Source organism: Podarcis liolepis (genome assembly GCF_965112155.1).
Source record: "Podarcis liolepis genome assembly, chromosome: 9".
NCBI classification, from domain to species: Eukaryota; Metazoa; Chordata; class Lepidosauria; order Squamata; family Lacertidae; genus Podarcis; species Podarcis liolepis.
Genome location: NC_139564.1, coordinates 37933830 through 37957512, shown reverse-complemented (window position 1 = coordinate 37957512; position 23683 = coordinate 37933830). Strand labels below are relative to the sequence as shown.

General features: G+C 38.8%; 1 protein-coding gene across 3 annotated transcripts in view; it reads right to left on the bottom strand.

The window, feature by feature from the left end:
- Window positions 1-23683, bottom strand: part of ARHGAP10 (Rho GTPase activating protein 10) — a 109760-nt gene that overhangs the window by 37630 nt on the left and 48447 nt on the right. For all 3 annotated transcript variants that reach the window (XR_014529899.1, XM_083519986.1, XM_083519985.1), the window contains exons 11-18: window positions 22424-22505; window positions 21432-21474; window positions 21191-21256; window positions 14605-14679; window positions 10541-10628; window positions 9922-9980; window positions 8139-8244; window positions 7467-7626 (exon numbers count right to left, since the gene is read on the bottom strand). Coding sequence is in view for 2 of the 3 variants with exons in the window: in XM_083519986.1 (XP_083376112.1) it covers window positions 7467-7626; window positions 8139-8244; window positions 9922-9980; window positions 10541-10628; window positions 14605-14679; window positions 21191-21256; window positions 21432-21474; window positions 22424-22505 (679 nt within the window). In the remaining variant the exon portion in view is untranslated. The remainder of the gene's footprint in view (window positions 1-7466; window positions 7627-8138; window positions 8245-9921; window positions 9981-10540; window positions 10629-14604; window positions 14680-21190; window positions 21257-21431; window positions 21475-22423; window positions 22506-23683) is intronic.

The following is a 23683-nucleotide window of genomic DNA, read 5'->3' as shown; positions in this document are numbered from 1 at the left end:
CCATCCATCCTAGTCATTGCATTATCTCCTTTATTATTTCCTTTATGCATCTAGTCAAGACTATAAACTTTAAAAAGGGCCATCATCATCATATTATTATGAACAAAGGGCACAATCCAGCCAAAGCTAAGCATTTTCACTGACCCCTGAATTTAAGGACAGATCTAAGCACATGGCTTGACCTAAATCTATGGAATATAAAAACTTTGGTTGAAACATTTAATAATGTAGCTCTCAACTGACAGCTTCTAAGAACCACCATAGGAATGGGTCACATACCTGTTTTTGAATGAAAATGTGTGTAAACACACATGTGTGTGTGCAGAGTGAAATTTTGGGGAACCATCTAGAGTACATGGGGCTTTGCTGATGCGAAATGGCGACTGGCTGCACTCGACAAAGGCAGGAACTGCATGACAGAGGCCCTACCTCCCAAAAGGTTGCTACCTGCCTTCAAATGGCAGGTGGAGACAACAACCCACCCCGCAGACCGGATACTGGGAATAGGAAAACAGGGGTGTTTGCTGGAGCAACAGAAGCTAATGATTAATCTACCTTGGAGGTCTTCATCAGAGGACTCAGATTGGAGTCCTCCCACCCCAATGTGTTCAATTTTTCTTTTGTTCATAGAAAAGCTACAAAATACAGAAGGTTCAGAAAAGGAGTTCTGAATAGCCGATTTCCCCCCAATACCAAGAATTATGCAGTAAGATTTTTCAAAAATACTGTTGCATTGTTTGCATCCTACTTTTTAAAAGTATATAACAGAATTCTCCTCAGAGTCTTCATGTGCCGTCTTCAAAGACTAAACATATGCAAAAAAGAAAAAAGTACCATAGTGAGTCTTAGCAGCCAGCACAAAAGGGAGAAGTAATAATCTGTATTCACTTTCTTATTCTTGCTTCCGTTTGTCTACTAAAAAGTCTATGACGTTCTCTGTTTTAAACAGCAGGAGAACAGCTGTCTATTCCATTTGGAAATTTTATATTTGAATCCAGAAGATGTATTCCAAAATGATCTATGGTATATGAGAATTGAGAAAGCATGCTGTGTGTGGATGTTAGAATTTATAATTTGTATTGCAATGTTTTGGCAGCTTGTTTTGAAACTGAAAGATTCTCTCAAACCATGTTGATTTACACCGTACATTTATTCTTGTTTCTCAAAAATGTACATCTGAGATCTACTCGGTATTATGCGAGAGGCAGATGCTCTCAAACACAAGGTAAGTGCACGACCATCTTAGAATTTATATGATACCACTCACTGGAAGAAGAAAGAAACAGAGCACAATTCACCTTACTCACTGAGGATATGTGGAAAGGACAAATAGAAATGGTTTTACAAGAAGGCTTAAATTAAGAAAAAATTAAAATGTATTTGAAGAATCACCTTCTTTGTTATTTTAAATAAGAAGACTGGCTAGAGATGTGCTGGGGTGCTATAGGACAGTCTTGCACAATATTTTCTCCCACACAGGGAATGTACCTAAATAAGGTAATGATTTGGCCTAGTGAGAATGAGTTGGTCAGTATGCTGGCTATATAGCTAGTTGGTATATTAGCACAGTTGGCAGAGTTCTTAGACATGTACTACCCTCTAGTGGAAATCCACACTTTATTCCCAGATTCTGTTTTATTGCCAAGGATTTTTTTTGTCCCTTAATTTCAAATGGATGTAGCGTAAGGGAGTATATGGGGAGGCACTGGGGAGTAGCACAGTGTATTGGAGGAAGTAGACTTAAAATATCTGTAACCTTTCTCTTGTTCCACCTCTGCACCTAGCTCTTTGTTTACAAAGCCTCCTGCTTATTTGTCTTCGGCTCGTTCGAAATGTCATGTCGCTTCAAAACAAACATCTATCATTCACAATACAGATCTGGAATAAAGCTGTCCCAGCATATAATATGGAGATCCGGCTAGGTGATAAAGACAGTGGCAGTCATTCCTTAAAAGCCTTCTTTGTATTCATTGGTACTGATAACTTCTGGCTGGTCATGAATCTCCCCTTTTTGGAATGAGGTACTTGAGAGTGGTGGCTAGGCAGTTTAGGTATTAGACATTTAGAAGAGACCCATTATCTTGATCAATTTCAGTCTGATTTTAGGTCCTAAAATGGTCTTCACTCTGACAGATGATTTTCTCTATAGGATGAGTAAAACCCTTTTGATTCTGCTAGATCTCTTGGGAGACATGATGTTGCAGCAGTCCCGCAGATATGCATTCTATCCCCAACATTTATATTAAGTTGCCGGGCGAAGTCATCAGGAGACTTAAGAGTTGGGAGCCATCAACACCTATTCTCTTGTCATCTGAATTAGATGAGGCAATGCAGATTCTGGATTGGTGTCTGGCCACTGTATTGGCTGAATGAGGGCTAATAAATGGAAGCTAAATCCTGTTAAGAGACCAAGATACTTCTTGTTGTTGTTGTTTAGTCGTGTCCGACTCTTCGTGACCCCATGGACCAGAGCACGCCAAGCACTCCTGTCTTCCACTGCCTCCCGCAGTTTGGTCAGACCAAGATACTTATAAACTGTTAAATTCCCCTTGAAATTACAGGTCTGTAAGTCTGAGGATACTTGTGGACTCTACCTTGTCCTTGGAAACCCAAGTGTCAGCAGTGGTATGGCGTGCATTTTCCCAGATACAGATGTTCCTGGACAGGGATAGCCATAGCCAAAGCCATTCATGTTCTGGTTAGATTACTTTAATGCAGGCTATGCAGGATGCCCTTGAAGGTGACTCGAAAACTGCAGCAAAATGCATCAGCTTGGCTTTTGAGTGGAGTCACAAGCCCAAACCATATTGTACTTGTCCTTAACAATCTACATGGGCTGTCAATGTGTTCTTGGTCTGAATTAAAGATGCTGTAGGTGACTTGCAAAGCCCTGAACACTTGGGACGCAAGTACTTTAAGAAGTATCTCTCCCTGTGTAGTCCTGCCTGAGAGTTAAGATCAGCCAGGGGAACTCCTTTGCAACCCACCATTGCGAGCAGCACATCTGGTGGTGAGCAGGACTTCTCCATGATGGCACCCTGAGCTTAAAACATGGCTTTCTGCATAAGCATTCGGAAATGTGAACTGATGTCCACAATGACTTTGATATAATATTTGTGATTTTATTAACACTGACAGTCTTTTTAAGAGGAGAATGTAAATAATTTATTTATAAATGAATAAATTGCTGTTTTGTAAAAGCTACTTATTGTTGCAACCTGCTTCCAGGGGCATTTCTGGTGGTAAAGTTATGTATACATTTTAATATAAATAAATAAATATGAACCCGTCTTCAGATCTATTGAGAGAGACTTTCCTGTCTCTAATTTCCTCAAACGTGGGAAAGGGGGGGGGGGTATTCCTTCTTTCCTGCATAGTTATTTTGAGAATATGTCAGTATTCTTATAAAAGCAAATGGGCTTTTGTATTACAGAAAAAGGTTTAACAGATAAAGCGTTCTAAAACTACTTAACCACGCTTTTAAGCTTTCAGGTTTGACCCAGCATGTCTGCTGTAAAGTATTATACTGAAACCACATGAGGAAGATATAAGAATACTGATGTTTTATACTGTAAAGTCCTTACCTTATGAAGGAACTATTATAGTAACAATGTCTAACATAAAGAGGATGTGGAAAACCTGGTTAATGTGTTTTATGTGCATGATCATTTTGTAGATAATTACCACCACATACTGTAGCATGCATATATTTAAAGGAAGAAAGGTGATCTCTTTCTCCCTTTCCAATGGCCCCTCAGGTTTTGCAGACTCTGATGGTCCAATATACTAAGCATGATTGAAAACCAAGACAATGTATCCTTGATCTAATTTTAACATTCAGTATTCAATATTCAAAAAGCAACTGAAAGTGTAGACAAGGTGTGTTGTTGTTTTTTGCGGTCTCAGTTTTCATTTACTTCAGTAGTCAAAGTTATGTGGATAGTCTATACAATTTGGAAATATCTGAAAAGACCTAAGATTAAGTAAAAGGCTATCGTATTTCAAAAGAATTTAGGATAGTGTCAGAAGTTGATGGATTGGCAGCTGCCCCATGTGGAGAGTTACTGAACTGCAGGTGGCAGCTTCTCTGTGAAGTACCTTCAGGGCGTGGGCTGACTCTACCCACCTAAGCGACCCACCTGGGAAGTATAAAAGGCTTCAGATGAGCACTACATAAGCACTGGTGTGAACACAAAGTATTCTTAAAACATATACTTCGCTCAATTCTAATGAGCTTTGGTGATCCTTCTTTAGTGCTGACAACTGATTTGTCTGAAGGCTTCTTGCTTGCCTCAAGATTTGCTGCCCATAGCCCAGTCCTGACACATAAATGCATACACACCCCCTTATTTTTTCCTATCTAACACAAGAGGTATGGAATTTGTGGATTTAACAAATCATCTTAAGGTGAAAACTTCAGAATAAACTATTATGATCTCCGTTTCAACCAATCCGTACTCAGTCAGGCGTAAATACTTTTTGCCACTCTTTAGTACTGGTGTAGCCCTGTGGTTAACAACATGTCTGATAAGTTAAATATCTTTGGTTAAAATTTTATCTGGGCTGTTAACCCACTCCATAACTTCTTAAACCCTTCAACAGTTCCTATCTGTAATATGAAGATAATATTGTTGAGCTCATGTAGATGTCATAAGCATTAGTGACACGGTGCATGTGAAGGTTGATTAATAATAAACTAGATTTCTTTCCTACCATGAATTTATTAGCTAGTCTCTTGCATCTTTCCCAATAATAAAAGAGACTTGTCTTAGAATGTCAAGAGTAAGTAGAGTTCCTTTTGCATGGGAGCTAAAGTGCAGCCTCTGAAAAATCCATTTGCCTCTACTGCCACCTCTCTGATTTTACTGTCTGGGAAAATAAAATTAATTTTTAAAAAGAAAACATTTCTAGACTGCATTGATGTGGTGCTTCTATAGACATCTGTCTGCCAGTTTGCCTATAATGAATCTAGCTGAGTCTCCACCATACCAAAAGCAAGCTTTTTGCCAGTCTGGAAAGCAGCAGGAGTGTGTGTGTGGGAGAGAAGAGTCAGACGAATAATCAGACACTTTCTGGCAAGTGCAGAAGTGGTGGTAGAAATATTAAAGCAATTAAAAATATTAAATATAACTTATATTTCTCAGAACCCTGAGGAAAGTATGAAGACTGAGCAATATAAGTCAATACTTTTGATTCTCATTGCCCTGGATTTTTATTTTTTGGAATGAAGATAAAAATACTGACTACAACCTTAAGCATAAAGTCAACATTAATTTCCTAAAGCAAAAGCAAGAAGTCGGGGGGGGGGACCCTCTCTAGTCTGGTGCCATTTACATAAATGGTGAGGTAGGACAGCAAAATGGATACGAAGGGATCAATGGCGATGGCTTATGAGTCCTTTCTTTGCTATAGCTGCCACTCAAAAGTTTTCAAGCAATGCTTACAAATGTTTAATGGACTAAGTAATGGTGTAAAACTTGCTGTTGCACAATTCATTATTCTATTGTGCATTAATTAGAATAGATTGGTATGTGTTTTGAATAAACACACCTCCAATTCAAGCACGTAAACATGCATCAACCTGGCCACCTCAGTCAACTATTTTATTTAGTTCTGTTTCATTTATATGCTGCTTTTTTTGTCCATGGAATTCCAAGCAGTGCACAGGGTTCTCTGGGGTTCTCCTATCTAGGCATTGATCAGAACCAGACTTAGCTTCAACGAGGTTATTGCAGCAAGGGCTTCCAGACCATACCCTGGCATCTTTCTAATCGGGCAACAAGTTTCCTTGCCTTTAACATGAGGGAAAGGTTTCTCGTCAATTTGACAATAGAGAATATTTCTGAAATTCAGCGCTTGCCCTCAAAGCTTCTGACATATGAAATACTGAGAAGGCATCAAGAGTTATTGCAATGGCACACAATGTACTCCAAAGCCCATACTGGGGAAAGGGGCAGTTTAAAAGTTCCTAAGAGGCGAGCATGTTCCTGCCTTGAGCACTAAAGGTAAAGGTACCTCTGACTGTTAGGTCCAGTCGTGGATAACTCTGGGGTTGCGCACTCATCTTGCTCTATAGGCCGAGGGAGCCGGCATTTGTCTGCAGACAGCTTCCGGGTCATGTGGCCAGCATGACTAAGCCGCTTCTGGCGAACCAGAGCAGCGCACGGAAACGCCATTTACCTTCCCACCTATTAATCTACTTGCACTTGACGTGCTTTTGAACTGCTAGGTGGGCAGGAGCTGGGACCGAACAACGGGAGCTCACCCTGTCGCGGGGATTCGAACTGCCGACCTTCCGATCAGCAAGCCCTAGGCTCTGTGGTTTAGACCACAGCGCCACCCGCGCTTGAGAACTAGAAGACACTAAATTCAATTGGGTACAATTGGGCAGCATGGGAGAAAAGCTGAAGCAGTGGATACTGAGAACCAATGAGCTGGAAATGAATGAGATACTATAAAGTCACATGTGAGTTAAATGGGAGATTGTAGTAGGGAGGGTGTGGTAGGGAGAAAATGAAAGTGAACAGTTTAGAGTAAATGATAGGTTGCAGAACTTTAGTGCTTTAGGCATGAACAGACCCTATTGAAAAGGGGGGGTGGCATTTAATGGTGTTGGACTTCTTTCAAATTTTCATATTATTTGAAGAGCTAGTATTACTGTCTTACACAAGTAACACAAGAAATAAGACAATATCATGAGCATGGAATAAAATCAGTGTGAGGCACCTGTCCAAGAAGCCCATTACACCCTTTTGCAAAATAAAAAATTCCTTCCAGTAGCACCTTAAAGACCAACTAAGTTAGTTCTTGGTATGAGCTTTCGTGTGCATGCACACTTCTTCAGATACACTGAAACAGAAGTTGCCAGATCCTTCTATATAGTGAGAAGGTGGGGAGGGGTATTACTCAGAAGGGTGGTGGGAATGGGTGATTGGCAGATAGCTGAGATGAGCCTGTTGACGACTCTTAACGACTGCAATAGGTCTTACAGGAAAAGGCAAGGGGTGAGAAGGTGAAAAATGGCTTAGTCATGTATAATGAGATAAGAATCCAATGTCTTTGTTCAGACCAGGTCTCTCCATGGTTTTAAGTTTGGTAATGAGTTGCAATTCAGCAGCTTCTCTTTCCAGTCTATTTCTGAAATTCCTTTTGCAAGACATTCCATTCCACCAGTTTCCTGGGTTTTCTCTCCAACAGTCTGTAAACAATTTGCCCACTAATCATTTGTAATGCTCACTGAACAACCCCCCCCCAAAGTTTTTTTTGGGACTTCTGCAAACCTTTTCCCCAAGCTAGCAGATACCTTTTGTGTGGATGATATTATTTTGACAAGAAAGTACTAACAGCAATAAGTCTGAACATAGGAACATGTTAAATCTCATGTTGCTAAATATAAATATAAAAAAAGACTGTACATTACATATTGTGGAATAAAAGCAAAATCCTCCCTGCTTCTCCCAGTTTACCTTATCATGGTTTTCAATTAGGATCTCCACTACAATATTCTGAAACTTCAGGTCCATGAGGGCAGCCACAGTTTCTTCCTGTGGTCGCATTAATGTTGGTCCAAACACTACTCCTAAATTTGCTACAGTCATGAGATTCTTCTTGGCATGCTTTGAAACGCTTTTGAAGAACAAAAAGAAAAAGAGAACATTCAAAATTATGAAGTTATAAAGCAGAACTTTCAAGGTGGGTGGGTGGGAGATTTCCCTACTGAACTTGTATAATGGTTTCCCCACTTTTCTTTCCAAGTTTTGAAACAGAAGAAAACCTGATAGTTACACTCTAAAACCAAATGAATCTGAAGATACACTAACACATTAGACTATCACAAGGAAGCAGTGTGAAGCCAATTTAAATTTACCAATGAATCTCCAAAGATCTACAAAACCCCCCCCCTCTCTTTACCTTTGATCAAACCCACAATAAACATCTAACACTGTTAAGCAAACACTTGGATGACTTCATCAATGGATTGCATTTCAGCTTATTTCTCCTAAGAAACATACAGAACAAGGCAAGCTTCACATCTGTGTTGTAAATTATGTTCCTGTATAGAACAGAATTCATCTCTGAACATAATTAAGCCTACTTTTTAAACATCTGAGAACTAAATTAGAAGACAAGATGCTTACTTTGCTAAGTGTTTCACCAAAATATCGAGCATTTCTTTGTTCTTGTCTGGAAGTTTATGAACCAAGAAATGGATAGCGTTAACACGGGACTCGGGGGTGCCACTTTCTACATAAAAGAATGAAGAAGTAATTATTAGTCATACATTTGGCACAATATACATTATTGATAAAAAAAGAAAACCAACTATTTCCCCATTTCTCCTTATTCCTGGCTTTCTCTCCCTTTTTTTGGAGGGGGGAAGTATGGTATTTTAGTTATCGTTTCTTTTCTACCCTCAATATTTTTTTTAGATCAATGCTATTATTTTGGTTAGCCACTTCCATTTCTCTAGAAAGAAACTGCAGAGTAAGAAATTATATTACTGTAGCAGAATGACCTTTTTATTCTCTTGACATAGTGAAATCAAATCAAGCAGAGGCATCTGCTAACGTAAGAGAAGGCGAGGCAATTTTCTTCAATTCCCTCATCCTGCTACTGTGTCTTCCTGAATATCTGTTCCAGAGGGTTGAAGGACCCACAGGAACAGTGTGGAAGATGAGGCAAGGGGGTGCAGGGGAAGGGAGTAGGGGAAGGGAGTAGGGAAAAACCATTTAGGGGTAAGAAAAATGGGGTAAGGAAACAGGTAACAAAGGATAGAAGGTGCTAATGGAATAGTAAGGGGAAACATGGGCCAGAAAGGCTCAGGCTGAGTAGCTACAGTATAGTTGCTATAATCTTCATATTGGAAAAGAAGAGAAATGATGCCGGTTGTGGAATCTAATGTCATTGCATCGTAACTACAGGTGGTAATGAGAATGAAGAGGCAGCACAGGTGGGTTGAGGCAGAACTTCTCTCTCATGTACACAGATTTGAACTAGGTAGCCAATCTTTTGCAGGCTGTTCTCCATTGTGCCTTGTGTGTTCAGCCTACTTAATATAATCTATGAATAAACGAGGCTAACCAATGAAAGGGTAAACTGTCTGTTGAACATCTTTTTTAAAATAAAAGCTACTTCATTGCTTTACAGAATATTTTCACTTGCCTAGGTATCTCATTGATATTTTGCCAAAATCTGCTGCCCATAATGTCTTTTTCACCTTAAAATGAATTATATTTCTGCAGCTGATGTGCTGCCTTCTCCAAGTCTTCCTTTTAGTTGATAAAAGTTTAACTCCACCTGTACATTCATGACTTCTAGGAATACATAAGAATCACAGAATTGTAGAGTTGGAAGGGACCCTGAGAGTCATTTAGTCTAACACCTTGCAATGCAAGAATATGCAAGTGGTCCATACAGGGTTCGAACCTATGACCTTCATGCTATCAAGCACCACACTCTAACCAACTGAGCTTGGGATATGGACCTCACAAGGATCTCAGTGCAAAGAAGTATCAGGTAATAGGAGATTTTGAGATGTATAGATTTATGTAACACTACCATTTCTGGGGTATATTATTTTGCAGGGGGAGGAGGAATTAACAGAGACATGAAAAGGTACTTCCGCAGTAAGGCTAGCACTAGTTTTAAAATAAGCTAAACAATGTTGTAGGTAATATTAAAACTTTAAGTATATCCAAGACTGTCAGTATTTTACTGCACGAGGCTATTAATATGCAGATCATTTTTATGTATATAATATATTGAGGGGAGGGAAGAAAAAACAGTTTTCAAATGATTTCCATGTAAAAAATGTTTGAGTTAATTTACTCAAAGTAGAAATTTAATTGAGGCTACTATTCCCTGATCTCTATCGTAACTGTTTTAAAAGAAGTAAGATGTATTTGTAAGTCAAATATTTACTGGCAGGAACGATGAACTCTCCGTGTAAATCATACGTCATCAGGGGCTCTGGAAGGCTTCTGTTAAGACAAACGGTGTGGAATTATTAAGAATGCCTATTAATATGTATTACTATTCCAAGTACAAACACGTCCAAAGAATAAAATCCATATACTTTCTCCCACCGCATTTGGTGCACTTTTTATAACAGTGGGATGAATCCCCATCTCACCAGATATCCCCTTGGGTATCATTCCCCTGGTATACAAAAGTGGGGGGAAGTGTTGGGTATTCTTACCAGGGTAAAGAAATCAGGATCCTTACCCCACAGCCCATGTGTTCTGCAGGACAGTCCATAGGTGCAGACTATGAGAGTTTTATTTTTAATATTTCCACAAACTGCAGTGTCATAGCCTTCTATAATAAATTTGCACTTTTCAGTGGAACAGTACAATATTTAAATCAGGCATAGGCAAACTCGACCCTCCAGATGTTTTGGGACTACAACTCCCATCATCCCTAGTGGTCAGGGAATTGTAGTCTCAAAACATCTGGAGGGCCGAGTTTGCTTATGCCCGATTTAGATCTTCAGTATGTCATAACTAAGTTAGATTACAGTAACTTTAAAGCTTAATGTTACCTTAAGTATAGTTTCATTGCACTTGTTATTGTCTTCACTTCCCATTCCATGGAATTTTCCAAGTCAACTTCATTACTTGTTTTTGCATCTAGAAAATAACCCACAAAAAGGGGGGGGGGGAGATTAGATTTGTACATGGGTTGAAACATTCATTGATCCCATTGGGAACAAGCAGGCACTAATCTAATATTACTCTTTCAAACATGGCATCTCTTGCAATGCAAACAGCCAACTCCCTCTCCCAACTTAATGCATATCTTGTTGATAGGCTGTGCACCACAAAAAACACCACAATAAACTAGACCGAATTATGTTATTCCATGTTGCTCCCATGAAGTGTAATTGTTTGTTGTTAAAGGAAATGGGGTGGGGAGGGACATCTAGGCAAGCAGTGGGAAGCTAAGCTGACTTTCTTGCAAGTGTTCAACAAGAGAAAATGTGCAAGGTGCTATCAAAAAGGGGAGCAAAAGGTCAACATCATTGTCCAGTGATCAAATAAAAATAACTTTTGTTTGAAAGTGCTGTTTCAGATGTTGATACTTCCAATCAACACCCAAATGTTTGAATAAAGAAGTGACCATCCCAGCATACAGATCACATATTCAACTAATGGAAAACAGACTTTTACGCAGTAAGAAAATTAAGCTAATTTTATTTCATTACCTCATTAAAAAGAAACTTAAGAAATTGTTTGTGCAGTGACACTTTGAATACTCGCCCCCCCCCCCAGCCTTCCCAAAGTGTCACTGCACAAACAATTTCTTAAGGCTGCAGGGGGCAAATATTTTCTTTTATAGTAATAATAAACCTTGCTGCTCAAGAGCAATATAGTAAAAACATATTCACATGTAATGCCTGCTTCTGTGCAAGAGATTGCTAGAAAATATTCACTAAAGCTATGGCATCTAACCAGAACACGGGGGAGTATGCTGCAGAATGAATCTATAATTAAAGGGAGTGAAGTAATGAGTGAGTTATACTTCCACATTTCTTCTTTTACCATCAAACAACTCAGTCAATGTTACACAATACATTGGCCACCATATCAATTTCATTTCCTGTAAGTAGGAAGTGGCTCAGTAAAACTGAGCTCTAAAATGCCTGAATGATCAAACACCACAGATTCTTCTTGACAAAGAAATGAAACTGCATTGACGATTTCTTTAAAATATAGTCCTGTTTTATCTTAAAGATAGCATGTCACAGTCCAATGCATCACAAATTGACTGAGGAACTTTGTGATTTAAAAAATATATACATGTCAATTTGTTTTTTCTTATGGTGAGTGATAGAAAATTTAACAAAAACTAAAGCAGTAGTAACTGACACTAATACATTTTAGATTTCACATATAACTGGGCTTGCCAGAGCAGCAACAAATCAAATTAGGTCTCTTTATTAAAGGTGTAGTCCTTTCGAACAGAAACCAAGTAATTCTCTTCTAAAAGCTATGCCAACCAATTAATTCTTATAACTGAATATTCTGTCTAATTATGTCAATTATTTAAACTTCATTTAAATAATACAAATCAAGTAACATTTTCGACCAACTTGCAAGCATTAACTACTATCCAAAAGGCATGCCTAATTTTGTTCTTGTCTTTCAGCATGCTATCCTCTTCCAAATCTTGAAACGTCTGAACAGAGCAGAGCCTGGGGAAAGGGAGGGGGTGAAGGCTGAGAAAAGAAGAGAACTCCCTTCTACTCCTCTGTAGCTATCTGGATAAGCTCTCTCAAGACAGAAAGCTGATGGGGCTTTGTATCCAACCATTCTCACCAAGAACTAAGCCAAAACTGGTGCTCTGAACCAAAATGATCCAGAACTTGAACCCAGGAAGTGAGCTGAAAGGGGGACAAATGGGGAAAGAGTTGGGTGTTAGTTAGAGCCCTCCATTTCCCTATACACATACCCAACAAATTTGCTGGGCATTTTGCTAGTTGATATATTATATAGTTACATATGAAGATGATGTGTTGATTGTTATTTAGGGATTAGTACAGAGATCTTTACCCAATGCCCAGTAATGTTCTGCAGGTAAGGAAAAAAATGTATTTGAACAAAACAAACTGGATCAGATTTTTGTTTGTTCTGTTACCATACCATGGGTTGGGTCCAGACTTCCAACTGTTGACAATGAATTCCTTCCATTAAGAGATCTATAAGCTCAGTATATGATCTGAAGGAACATGAAGCCACTACTTTGCTGAAGCTAACCTGGTCGTGCTTGAATGTATGACAAGCTTGGAACTACACGTAAACTACCTTGGGTTAATGATGAAAGACAAGTGGGATATAAATAGACAGCAACAGCACCATTGTGTGTTTGTTGGGGTAGTGAATCTATATTGTGTGATATCCACAGTCAAGACCAGTTTTGTGACTGGTGCGTATAGCACTTTTTCAAAACTCAAAATGTGACAGCTGGTTCAAAGAGATTGGCAGCCCCTGGCCTACTCATAAAACAGAATGTGATACTTGAGTGAATTAACTCAAGTATCACTTTAGACCACAGGTGAGGGATTATATGTCTGAAGATTCCCCAAAGTTGAAAGCTCCATTCTAATTGCATTATATTGTGGAATTATATGACAGTACATGCTTGGCTGAAAAACACCTTTGCCTCCAAGCAACTTATGCAGCAGTGCAGAGCTAAAGAAAGAAAGCACAACTGCATAAGAATATGTGACTATCTAAACTCTCAAAGTATTTATTTAGCTAAAATTATTTTCATAATATCACGGACCTAGATCAGCAAACCTCCTTTTAAGGTAGTTATCATTTCATGTGAATGCAATAATTCACTTTATTTTATTCATTCTAAATGAACATGGAACTGCCTTCAGTTGTTTCTTTGCTATTTTAAATATCCCAAGTGCATTGTTAATAGCTACACAACTTCCTTATGAAAACTCTGAATTCCAGAGCAACCACCCACATCTATTTTGTTTCACTGGCTTTTGATAATCTTCTTTTTCAGTTCCCAATACTTCCCGATGCTTCAAGATTCAGGGAGGTTTATATGCCGTCTTTGAACACCACAAAATTGCTAACAGTGATTAAAGATATCATGTAAATTAATATTTAGCAACATCATTATGACAAACTGACATGACATGGGATACAAGATCTCAAGCCTGACATGCTATCGTAACTCCTAATAGACAGCCTGTTAAAACAGAGCCATACAGGTGGCAAGGATTTGACAGCAGCATATAATATAAAAGTGCTTTGCCATTCACATAATGTCTGGGGTAATGAAATGAATTCACTTGCTGGTTTCCTCTAGTTTTCTCTGCCAAAGAACACTGTGTTATCAGCACAGATGGAGCATGCATGGTTCTGGAGAGGAGCCTGTTGCAAACTAGCTTCTCTGAATATCAATGAATCCTTGAGAATCAGACCCATGCTGCTGTGAGGTGACAGGTCTGGGAGACTCAGAAAACTGAAATAATCCCAGTGGTCTCATCTGACTGCATGTATTGTCAAGCACTCTGGACAAGAAGTCTGGAAATAACGCAGTTTTGACTGCTGTGGCGGGGTTAGATGATAGGCAGGTGAAGAATTTCATCTAAGTACCCATACCTTGGGGAAGGTGGTGAGGTGCAGCCAGAATTGTGGGTTGGGATAAAGAGAAAGTTAAAACTTCACAAAAAACGGTACTAGGAGAAAACTTCTTACAGGATCACTACCAATCAAAATAAGAAAGGATATTAACATATAAGGTGTGCACTTAATAGATGTGCAACAATATTCAGCTAGGAAATTTAATCTGAAATAATTCATTCATTTATTATCAACTACAGTCAGTCTTCTGTATCACTCCTTACATCACCTTTCCTCTGGATATGAAGCTACAAGCTCCTTTGATCTACTTTAAGAATTAGTTTATGTGCCATCTATGATTTCTCCAAAAGAGTATCCTGAACATGTTAGGGACCGAGATTCTAGAAACCGAAATGCTATTCACTTTAATCCTTGCGTAAGTTTTTATCCAGTACAAATGGGCTAAGTATGGCATGGTAGAAGAGGATAGAAAAAGTGGATATAAAAATAAGAGGCATACCCATCAACAAATTCAGAAGTCTCTGGACCCTTGAACTCACCCCCACAACTCTGTACAGTCCTTGGTCATTTATACCTGGTGGGGATACAAAAGCACAACCCAAAGGCATTAGAAAGGTAAGCTTTGAAATGTCTCCTGAACAATCAATCTCAAAACTGCATTCATTATCATAACGTCTATAAAAAGGATGCAAGACACCTAGGAAAGATAAGTGGGAAACATGATTTAGACTTAATATATTTATTTACACAACTATTGAGAATTAATTTTTTCATCTGGAGTAAGAGGAATGCACACCTTAATTTGAAAGTCCTGAAAAGACACTGAGATGTCATTTCATGGATATGGTAAGTTGAGGGACTACGGCAGCTTTGGAGTCTCTAAACAGGAACATCACTCATACACATGCATCACTGAAAATATTTTCATATGTTCAACGCCTTTCTCTCTGGATGGTCTAGGCTGTAATGTACAGGGAATTTGTCCTCAGTTACAGCAGAGCGTTCAGAGAAAGCTCCTAAGAACAAGGCAGTGGTCAACAACTGGCAGGCTTTGGGTCAGATTTGGCTCACTGTTCACCAACTGCTAACACCACATTGTTTCCTATAACATACCAGCTCTCTCTCAACACCTATTCCAAATCTGCCACCAACTGAGCTGGAATTCTCACCCACAAACCAGGTGACAAAAGGAAAATGGGGGAAGATTCGAGAAGGAAAGAGAAGGATACCAGTAGCAAGGAAACAGGCATCTCTTAACTATAAAGTGCCTACTTTAACAGAAAATAGTAATTTCTGTGGGATTTGTCTTCCTGTCACTTCAGTACTAACAAAACTAGTGGCAAACCGACCACCCATATATGAATAAAAAGCCTGAGGCATGTGTAAATATTCATCTACAAGTACGTCTGATGCCTTCGTGAAAATTATTATGCAACACAAAGCCCAGAAGGATCTGACTGGAAGTACTTTTAACTATGTGGATACATTCTGAAGACAAGAGTAGGATCAAACTACATTTCCCCCCATTAAACACTGTTTTATCACTGATGTGATTGGGTGTACCAAAACCACAATAACCACTTTTCAATCAGTAGAAAATCAATCAATCAGTCTCTCTCTCTCACACACACACACACACACTCACACACACACACACAGAGATAGTTTGTACAAGTACTTGTATAATTTACATCATCACATTCCTCTTTCTAGTATATCCAGCATGAAGTGCCCAAAGAACCAAGCAATGGGACAATTGCAATTTCTATGCAGCAGTTGTGAATAGCCTTCTCTGAAGTCCAGAGACCGAAACTGGAAATCTAGGCTATTTGTACTTTCAAGATGTTTTTGTACATATTCTTGATCACCGTCAGACTCTGATTTTGTTAATCAATGTTACTTACGCAAAGATCTGAGCATCCCCATCTAGGGGAATGGAGTTATCACAGTGCAGGGCAGTATCATACAAGCCCTACCATCTCCATTCCTAAGGCTGCATTTTATAGATGAACTCTTGAAACGGTCACTTGCTACACATATGCTCATCAACATACCTTTGTCAAATGCACCAAATCCACATAGCTATGATTTCCAAAGTAAAGTCTACAAGATGTCATACCCCAGAAACCTGGACAGAATTTTGGTTACATTGCAGAATGCTCGCTCTCATTCCTTTTAGTGCTATTAGTTTAATAAAACAGGCTGGCTTTTATAGGATCCCCAAGCCCATGACTGGCTCATGAGCCCTCAGTAGTGTGCATACAGCTCCTGTCATAAATCCAAGTGATAATGAAACCACAAAGCAGAACTTGAGATTTAATCACAATTTTGATGGCATTACGTAGTGTAAATCAGGGCTGAGGGATCTTTGACTGTCTAGATGTTGCTGAACTACAACTCCCACCAGCCCAGCAAGCATGGCCAATGGCCAGGAATGATGGGAGTTGTAGTTCAGCAAATATCATGTTGCCCATAGGTTCTGCATGCCTCGTGTAAACAGTTAGGAAAGTGTAACTCTTCAACTAAGATCTCAAGGGCAGTTTAAAATTTAATAAAATAAAGGAGGGAAACCATGAGATAAAGGAAGATATTTCACTTTTTCATGTCATTTGCAACCCAAAACTTTTTTCAATGCATAAGGGAAAGTTAGATGCTGATACAGAGCTTGCTACATCACTAGGTTTAATGCTACAAAACTGCACAGTAAGAATCTCAAAGAGCTGAAAACATTCTTGACAACCAATTCAGCTTATTGTTTGTGTACGTCTCAAAAGTTGCAGCTCTGATTGTGTATTGATTTTCTGAGTTGCTAACATTACAGACATTAAGAACAAAGTATGCTGACTCAAGAAACTGGTGACTTCAGTGGATACCACAGTAAGGATCCAGGCCAAGCCTCAAGAACCATATGAACATGCACTACTACAGAACCATATCACAACAGTTATACTGAAAACTATAAATAGGTAACTATATAATTGGCTAGATGGCTGCCCCTCAACCATTAATTACAATAGGTAAGGCATAATAGCAAATGATAATTTTTTTTTGGAAAAAATATACATGATTTTGTTGTTGTTGTTTAGTTGTTTAGTTGTGTCCAACTCTTTGTGACCCCATGGACCAGAGCACGTCAGGCACTCCTGTCTTCCACTGTCTCCTGCAGTTTGGTCAAACTCATGCTGGTAGCTTTGAGAACACTGTCCAACCATCTCGTCCTCTGTCATCCCCTTCTCCTTGTGCCCTCCATCTTTCCCAACATCAGGGTCTTTTCCAGGGAGTCTTCTCTTCTCATGAGGTGGCCAAAGTATTGAAGCCTCAGCTTCACGATCTGTCCTTCCAGTGAGCAGTGAGAATGGATAGGTTTGATCTTCTTGCAGTCCATGGGACTCTCAAGTCTCCTCCAGTACCATAATTCAAAAGCATCCATTCTTCGGTGATCAACCTTCTTTATGGTCCAGCTCTCACTTCCATACATCACTACTGGGAAAACCATAGCTTTTACTATAACGGACCTTTGTTGGCAAGGTGATGTCTCTGCTTTTTAAGATGCTGTCTAGGTTTGTCATTGCTTTTCTCCCAAGAAGCAGGCGTCTTTTAATTTCGTGACTGCTGTCACCATCTGCAGTGATCATGGAACCCAAGAAAGTAAAATCTCTCACTGCCTCCATTTCTTCCCCTTCTATTTGCCAGGTGGTGATGGGACCAATGGCCATGATCTAAGTTTTTTTGATGTTGAGCCTCAGACCATATTTTGTGCTCTCCTCTTTCACCCTCATTAAAAGGTTCTTTAATTCATCCTCACATGATTACCTGGCACAACAATTTGGTACTGTCTAAAAACCCAATAGATTTTCTAACAGTATCTGACGGCAGCTATTAAATATCTTCCCTAATATGCTGAATATTAAAGCCAAACACAGATGAAGGACTTTCCCAACATATTTTTCTTTGACTATAGCAGCTGAAAAATCTACCAAAATGGCATGAAGGGCCATGTTAATTGGTGGGGTGGGGGGATTTTTAACCCTTTCTTACCATACTATAGCCCAATAGAAATGGTCCCTTAAGATCGTTGGCTGGTGGTATAGAAGGCAGGTACACTACGTGTATATATCTTTTAGCAGCTGGGGGAGTGATTTCTATTGAGAAACAGCATGCTGGATTAATCCCCACAAGCACCACACCCCCAATCAAATTCTGTCCTTTGCCACCTCCCCCCCCTTACCTAAAGTAAAAGGCATTGGGAGAATCTATCATATCTATTCCAGCAATAAAAGAACCTTAATCACAAGGTAACTTATTTTCAAAAAAATGGGGGTGCTGTAAGAACCAGTTGCTGACTTTATCTCAGCCAGAAATATTAGTAGGAAACTTAGTATAAAAGACAGCACATTTTTTGTTCGGCTACTAGTAGCATTCTTTAGAAACAAGGTATTTCTAACATTGAGAAAACTAATTCATGGCCATTGATGCAACTCTATACAAATCTCCTAGAGAGTTGTACAATACAGAGTAGGGTCAGTAGCACCCTTGTTTCCAGCTTCAAGACCACACTTACAACTTGTAGGAGTTATCACTTTCTTCTTTTTAAAACCAGTCCTTATGTGTGAAGAAAACCTCCACCTAATAAATTTCTCTGTTTCAGACTGCTGTAAAAGCAAAGGTGCAGGGTTGGTGAAAATGTGACAATCCTTAGCATTTATTTGGTGGACTCAGATGTAAATTCTCCCTAACAGATATGCTTGAGGTCTTTTATTATCTTGTATCTCCCAAGCACCACTGGTAACTTTGAGGCAAAAGGCTTACATATGAATATTCTAATATTTATTTAGAGGATCAAAAACAACATTCCACTGATACCACAGCAAACCTGTAGTATATTTAATTTTTTAAAAGAGCATTAGTTTGTGACAGTAAAGTTAAATATACTACAAGCACATTTTGAAGATCAAAATGTTTATATGACTGGCATCCTACAAAACTATTCTTTAAGGTTTTTATGATTCATTGCATAAAAGATCACCTATCTGCTGGATAAATCGTGTTTTTTCTCCATGGGGAACTTTCCCCCCAGTTTCTCACCAATGAAGCAGATATACATTTGCTACAGAAATACAAAGAACGACAGCTTACTGCTGCCCTCTATCTTCACAAAATGCATACTAGATGTTTTTCAGAGAAACTTAATGAATTCTAAAGGAGGGGGGTGGGAAAATGTACACCAAACATATAAAATATATAATGAATGTGGATACAGGTAAGACCGAGCTGCATAAACAGTGTCTTTTACCACTGCCACTATTCCCTACGTAAAAACATAACAGAAATCAGTATGGAATTCTTATGAAGCTGTTCTGTGTTACATGCTTAAGGGCAAGTGATAGTTGTGTCCTACAGATGTTAAGCCACATCACGCTATATACTAGATCAATGGTTACTGAAGCTCCCCCCACCCCCTTGAAAATTGATCTGGATAAGTTACTGGAAAATCCAAATAAGAGGAATTAAACTGTCTAACTATTCATGCCCTTATAGTATTTCAAAGGGTCAGAAGATACTGCAGCCTCATGAAGGGAAGGTGATGAGATATACAGTGCATGTCAAAAAGTACAGTGAAATAAATGAATCTCACATTGATTCACTGGGCCCCAAGTTAAGACTAGGTATCTGAAATATTTAATGCCGATCTCAAATTGACTTAATACTTTTTAATTATACCTGGCTCTTATAACTGAATTCAAGTTAATGCTTGCTTCTGCAGCTAAAGAGAAATGTTTAAGTAAGAAGGTCTGTTCCACATAATCTAAAAAATGCAGGATTAACACTTAAAAATTATCCTGCTGTTGCCCAAAGAGTTGCCTGGTTAGGCTTGTCAACTCAATATTCCATTAGGTATGTAGAAATCCTATTTAGTGCTTCTATCCCATCTTCAAATGTAAATTGGTGGTGCATTGACAAGAGCTATGGCAAAGTAAAATGACAGTAAAGCCACATGAAACGTTAGTTTAACTAAGCCCCAAAATAAATATTAAGTTTTCTGATGCATGGTCCCAAGTAACAAAGACCGCTATCTGCATCCCCTCCCACTGTATCCCCTCCCAGTGGATTTCAAGAGCGAATCTCCAGGTTGCAATCTGGCAACCATAATCAGAATATATGCAGACACAACTGTTAAGTATATATATATATATATATATATATATATATATATATATATACACACACACATATCTCCCATCACAACAAAGCTGCCACATCTGGGAATAAAACCTTAGGTTTTTTGTTTGTTTTTTTAAAAAGCCTGCAGTAAGAATTTATTTAGAAGATATATTCTGAACAGTCATTACCTTGTAAGAAGCACAAAGCTCCAGTTCTATTACACATGATACTTTATATACTATTATTATTATTAACAGCACTGAAAAGTAGTACAACATAAAGATGGCTCACTTTCAAGTTTTTCCAAATATTTTCTAATTTTGACTGAAGCCTTGTGAAAAACCACACACACCTTTACAAAGAGCGGCAATACCATGGCAGTTAACTGCATGACCTGCGAACTAGCAAGATCTCATTTTAGCCATGAATTCACTAGCTGTACTCACATTTCATGGTAAGTCATGGCTAATGGTTTACCATGAATGCTCAGCTGCTGCCACTATGGGCTCCTCACTAGCGAGGGGGAGTAACAAACTGCAAATGTTGGCTTAGTGTTGCATTTTAACTGAGGGTCATGGTTTGTTCTGTTAAAATAAATCATAGCTGGTAAGCAAAGAACAAACCTTGGCTTCAGATCCTATCAGTTTTACCTCTTGTTTCTAATTTTGGGGCCAGTGCATGGTTCTTGTAAGGACTATTCCAAGGTATATGAATACTATGATCCATTAAGACAAATGCTGTAAAACTCACACCCATTCCCCCAAAAATGTATTGTCATTTGTCTTCTAGCACTGTTGTGCAGAAATGTCCTTTCCCTCTCGTAATACCAGAATCCCTATCAAAGCTCTGACAATCACTCTCTGCCTCTAAGCTCAACCAATAAGCCTTCATGAAACGCTACCTTGAACTGAGTTTGCCATTACCTCTTGTTTCAACAGCACTTATGCATCTTCTCAGAATTGTGAACCCAAGCTTATCCAACTGGGCACCTAGAAGGAGAAACAGTTTGAAAATATCTCAGGTCTATAGTACACTTCCCTTACAACAATATAAAGACTAACAATGGGAAGAAATGCAAAATTAAGCCTATTCAAACATATAACTGTTGCTTCTTCAAAATCAAGGTTATTTTTAACAAAATTACAACTGAAGACAAGTACTTACTTCCTTCTTTTTTTATGTTAGCCCTGTTCAAATTGAGAAACACCTGGCAAAGAGAGACAGAAAAAATATAAGTACACTCAAATTCAGGCTTTTTTTTGGGGGGGGGTGAGAAAAACGAACAAACAAAATCTTCCCTACTAAACAGGAGAAGTGGGCTGTTCCATCATAGCCAACAAAAAATTATGGTGCATCAGTACTGGAAGTTAAGGATTGGACAACCCAGCACTTGTAGTCCATGCTGGCCTGATTCACATGTCAAATTAAACCAGTGGTTCTCAAACTTTTTTCTCTGGGCCACACTTTCAGAATAAAATTTTGCTCACACGACACTTGTTTTTTTATCGATAAGAAATACATTGGAAAACAAAAAGAAACAACATCTAGCAGTGCTTAATTTAAAACATAGAACACAACTACTTTCTAATACGATCACGAGTCATCAAGAGAGTATAAAACAATGCAGCTACATAAGAAACATAAATCATTCCCAAAAATGTAATACTAATTGTCCTTGAAAATTTCTGACACAGTTGCCATCCTCTCCTGCCACATCAGTATGGCATGCCACACCCTTTGAGAACTACTGCATTAACCATAGTTTTAAAAAACAAGAAAACTATGGCTTAAGGTTACTGGAGCACACCACTGAGAAGTTCAAACTCCATTCCTTCCCGAGTCCTGCTGCTACTTCCTCACCAGGGAGCAGGACAAAGTCTGGCTTGTTGTGATTCCAAACCTGGGCTTGTGGTTTGTTTGCAGAGAAACAAAGCACAAATCCACGTTTGGACATCATGATCAGCCAGATTCTGTCTTGTCTGTGGATTCACATTAAACCACAGCTTCATTTTAACTAGATTTTAATGTGATGTGCAAACCAGGTTGCTGTGACAATGCTCAACCTATATTAACAGCATAAAGAAACAGGAGGTTAGTCTATGTTGTAATATTTTGCCATCACAACAACAACAACAAAATCATAGTTTTCTTCTTACAGCTTCTTTTCCATCTAAGGCTTCGAACCACTGGTTTCTGTCCTCTTCTGAGAATGCTTGCATGGTAACAGGCATACCAGGTCTACCAAAGCACAAATGAAGGTAAAAAATTAATTTTTAAAATCTCTAATGAGCATTAATAATCCTGTCCAAATTATTATCATAGGCACTCTACAAAAGCAATATGGGCATGTTTGAAACCATCAAATATCCTTGAAGTTGGCATGTAATATAGTCCACTATAACCCTTATTTTAAAAGAAGTATTAAAGAGAAGATACAATAGTCAACCAAAAAGGATTGGGGAACAGGCAGGACAATAGATCATAAAATTGTTATGCAGTATTATTTCTAGTTGTATTAGTGTTAGGTTCTATGTGGATCAGGGGCACAAGAGAGAATCTAGCAGTTTTACTTGTTTAAATTTAGTCCAAAAAGTGCTTAAGATCAAATGAGCAGCCTTTGATCACATTTCACACAAACATATTAGAAATCCTGGACGCTGCTACAACGAGCATAGGGCTCCTTTCAGGCTATCTGGAAATAACTGTTAGTGTGAAATACTGCAACATGGTTGGTTATTAAGTGGGACTAGACATAGAACACAACTTTAGTTCTTAGAGAGTTACAGTAGACTTCCTGACCATTTTGGAATGCAATTCATAATTATGGTTCTGATCTTTAAACAGCTCAGGATCTGGTTACTTGAAGGACTGCCTTTTCCTGCATAAATGTAATCTGCACATTAAGATCAGACTTGTTGGCCTTGCTCTTAGATCCTGCCCATGAACTGGATGGTGACCGCTTTAAGGGCCTCCTCTCTTGAAGCACCCCATTTTTTGAATTCCCCTCCCAGAATTGCACCATTTTTGGGGAGCTTTTTACTAGCTCAGGCCTTTTTCAGTGTTTGCTGTAGTGACGTGGTTTTGTGCTGGCATTTTATTTTATGGCTGGGTGATGCAGCTACATGTTTTATTGTGATTTTATAGCTTTCTTGCTAAAGAGCAGCCTATAAACTTTCTAAATAAATATGTAAGTTGCTACAAGGTGAACCGGGTGAAAAGGTGAGCAGGCATGCAGGACTGGCATGCTTTAAACTTGTTTGGTGTTATGGTTCAAGTAAGTCTTTTTCACAGAGATTCCTCTCTCGTATTCACAAACCCAAAACACAAATACACAAAAACTGGAATAAATGAATTCAGCTGTCCTTTACGGCCATAAAACTGATATGTCTATTTAGGGAGTGGGGAGGCACCGAGGG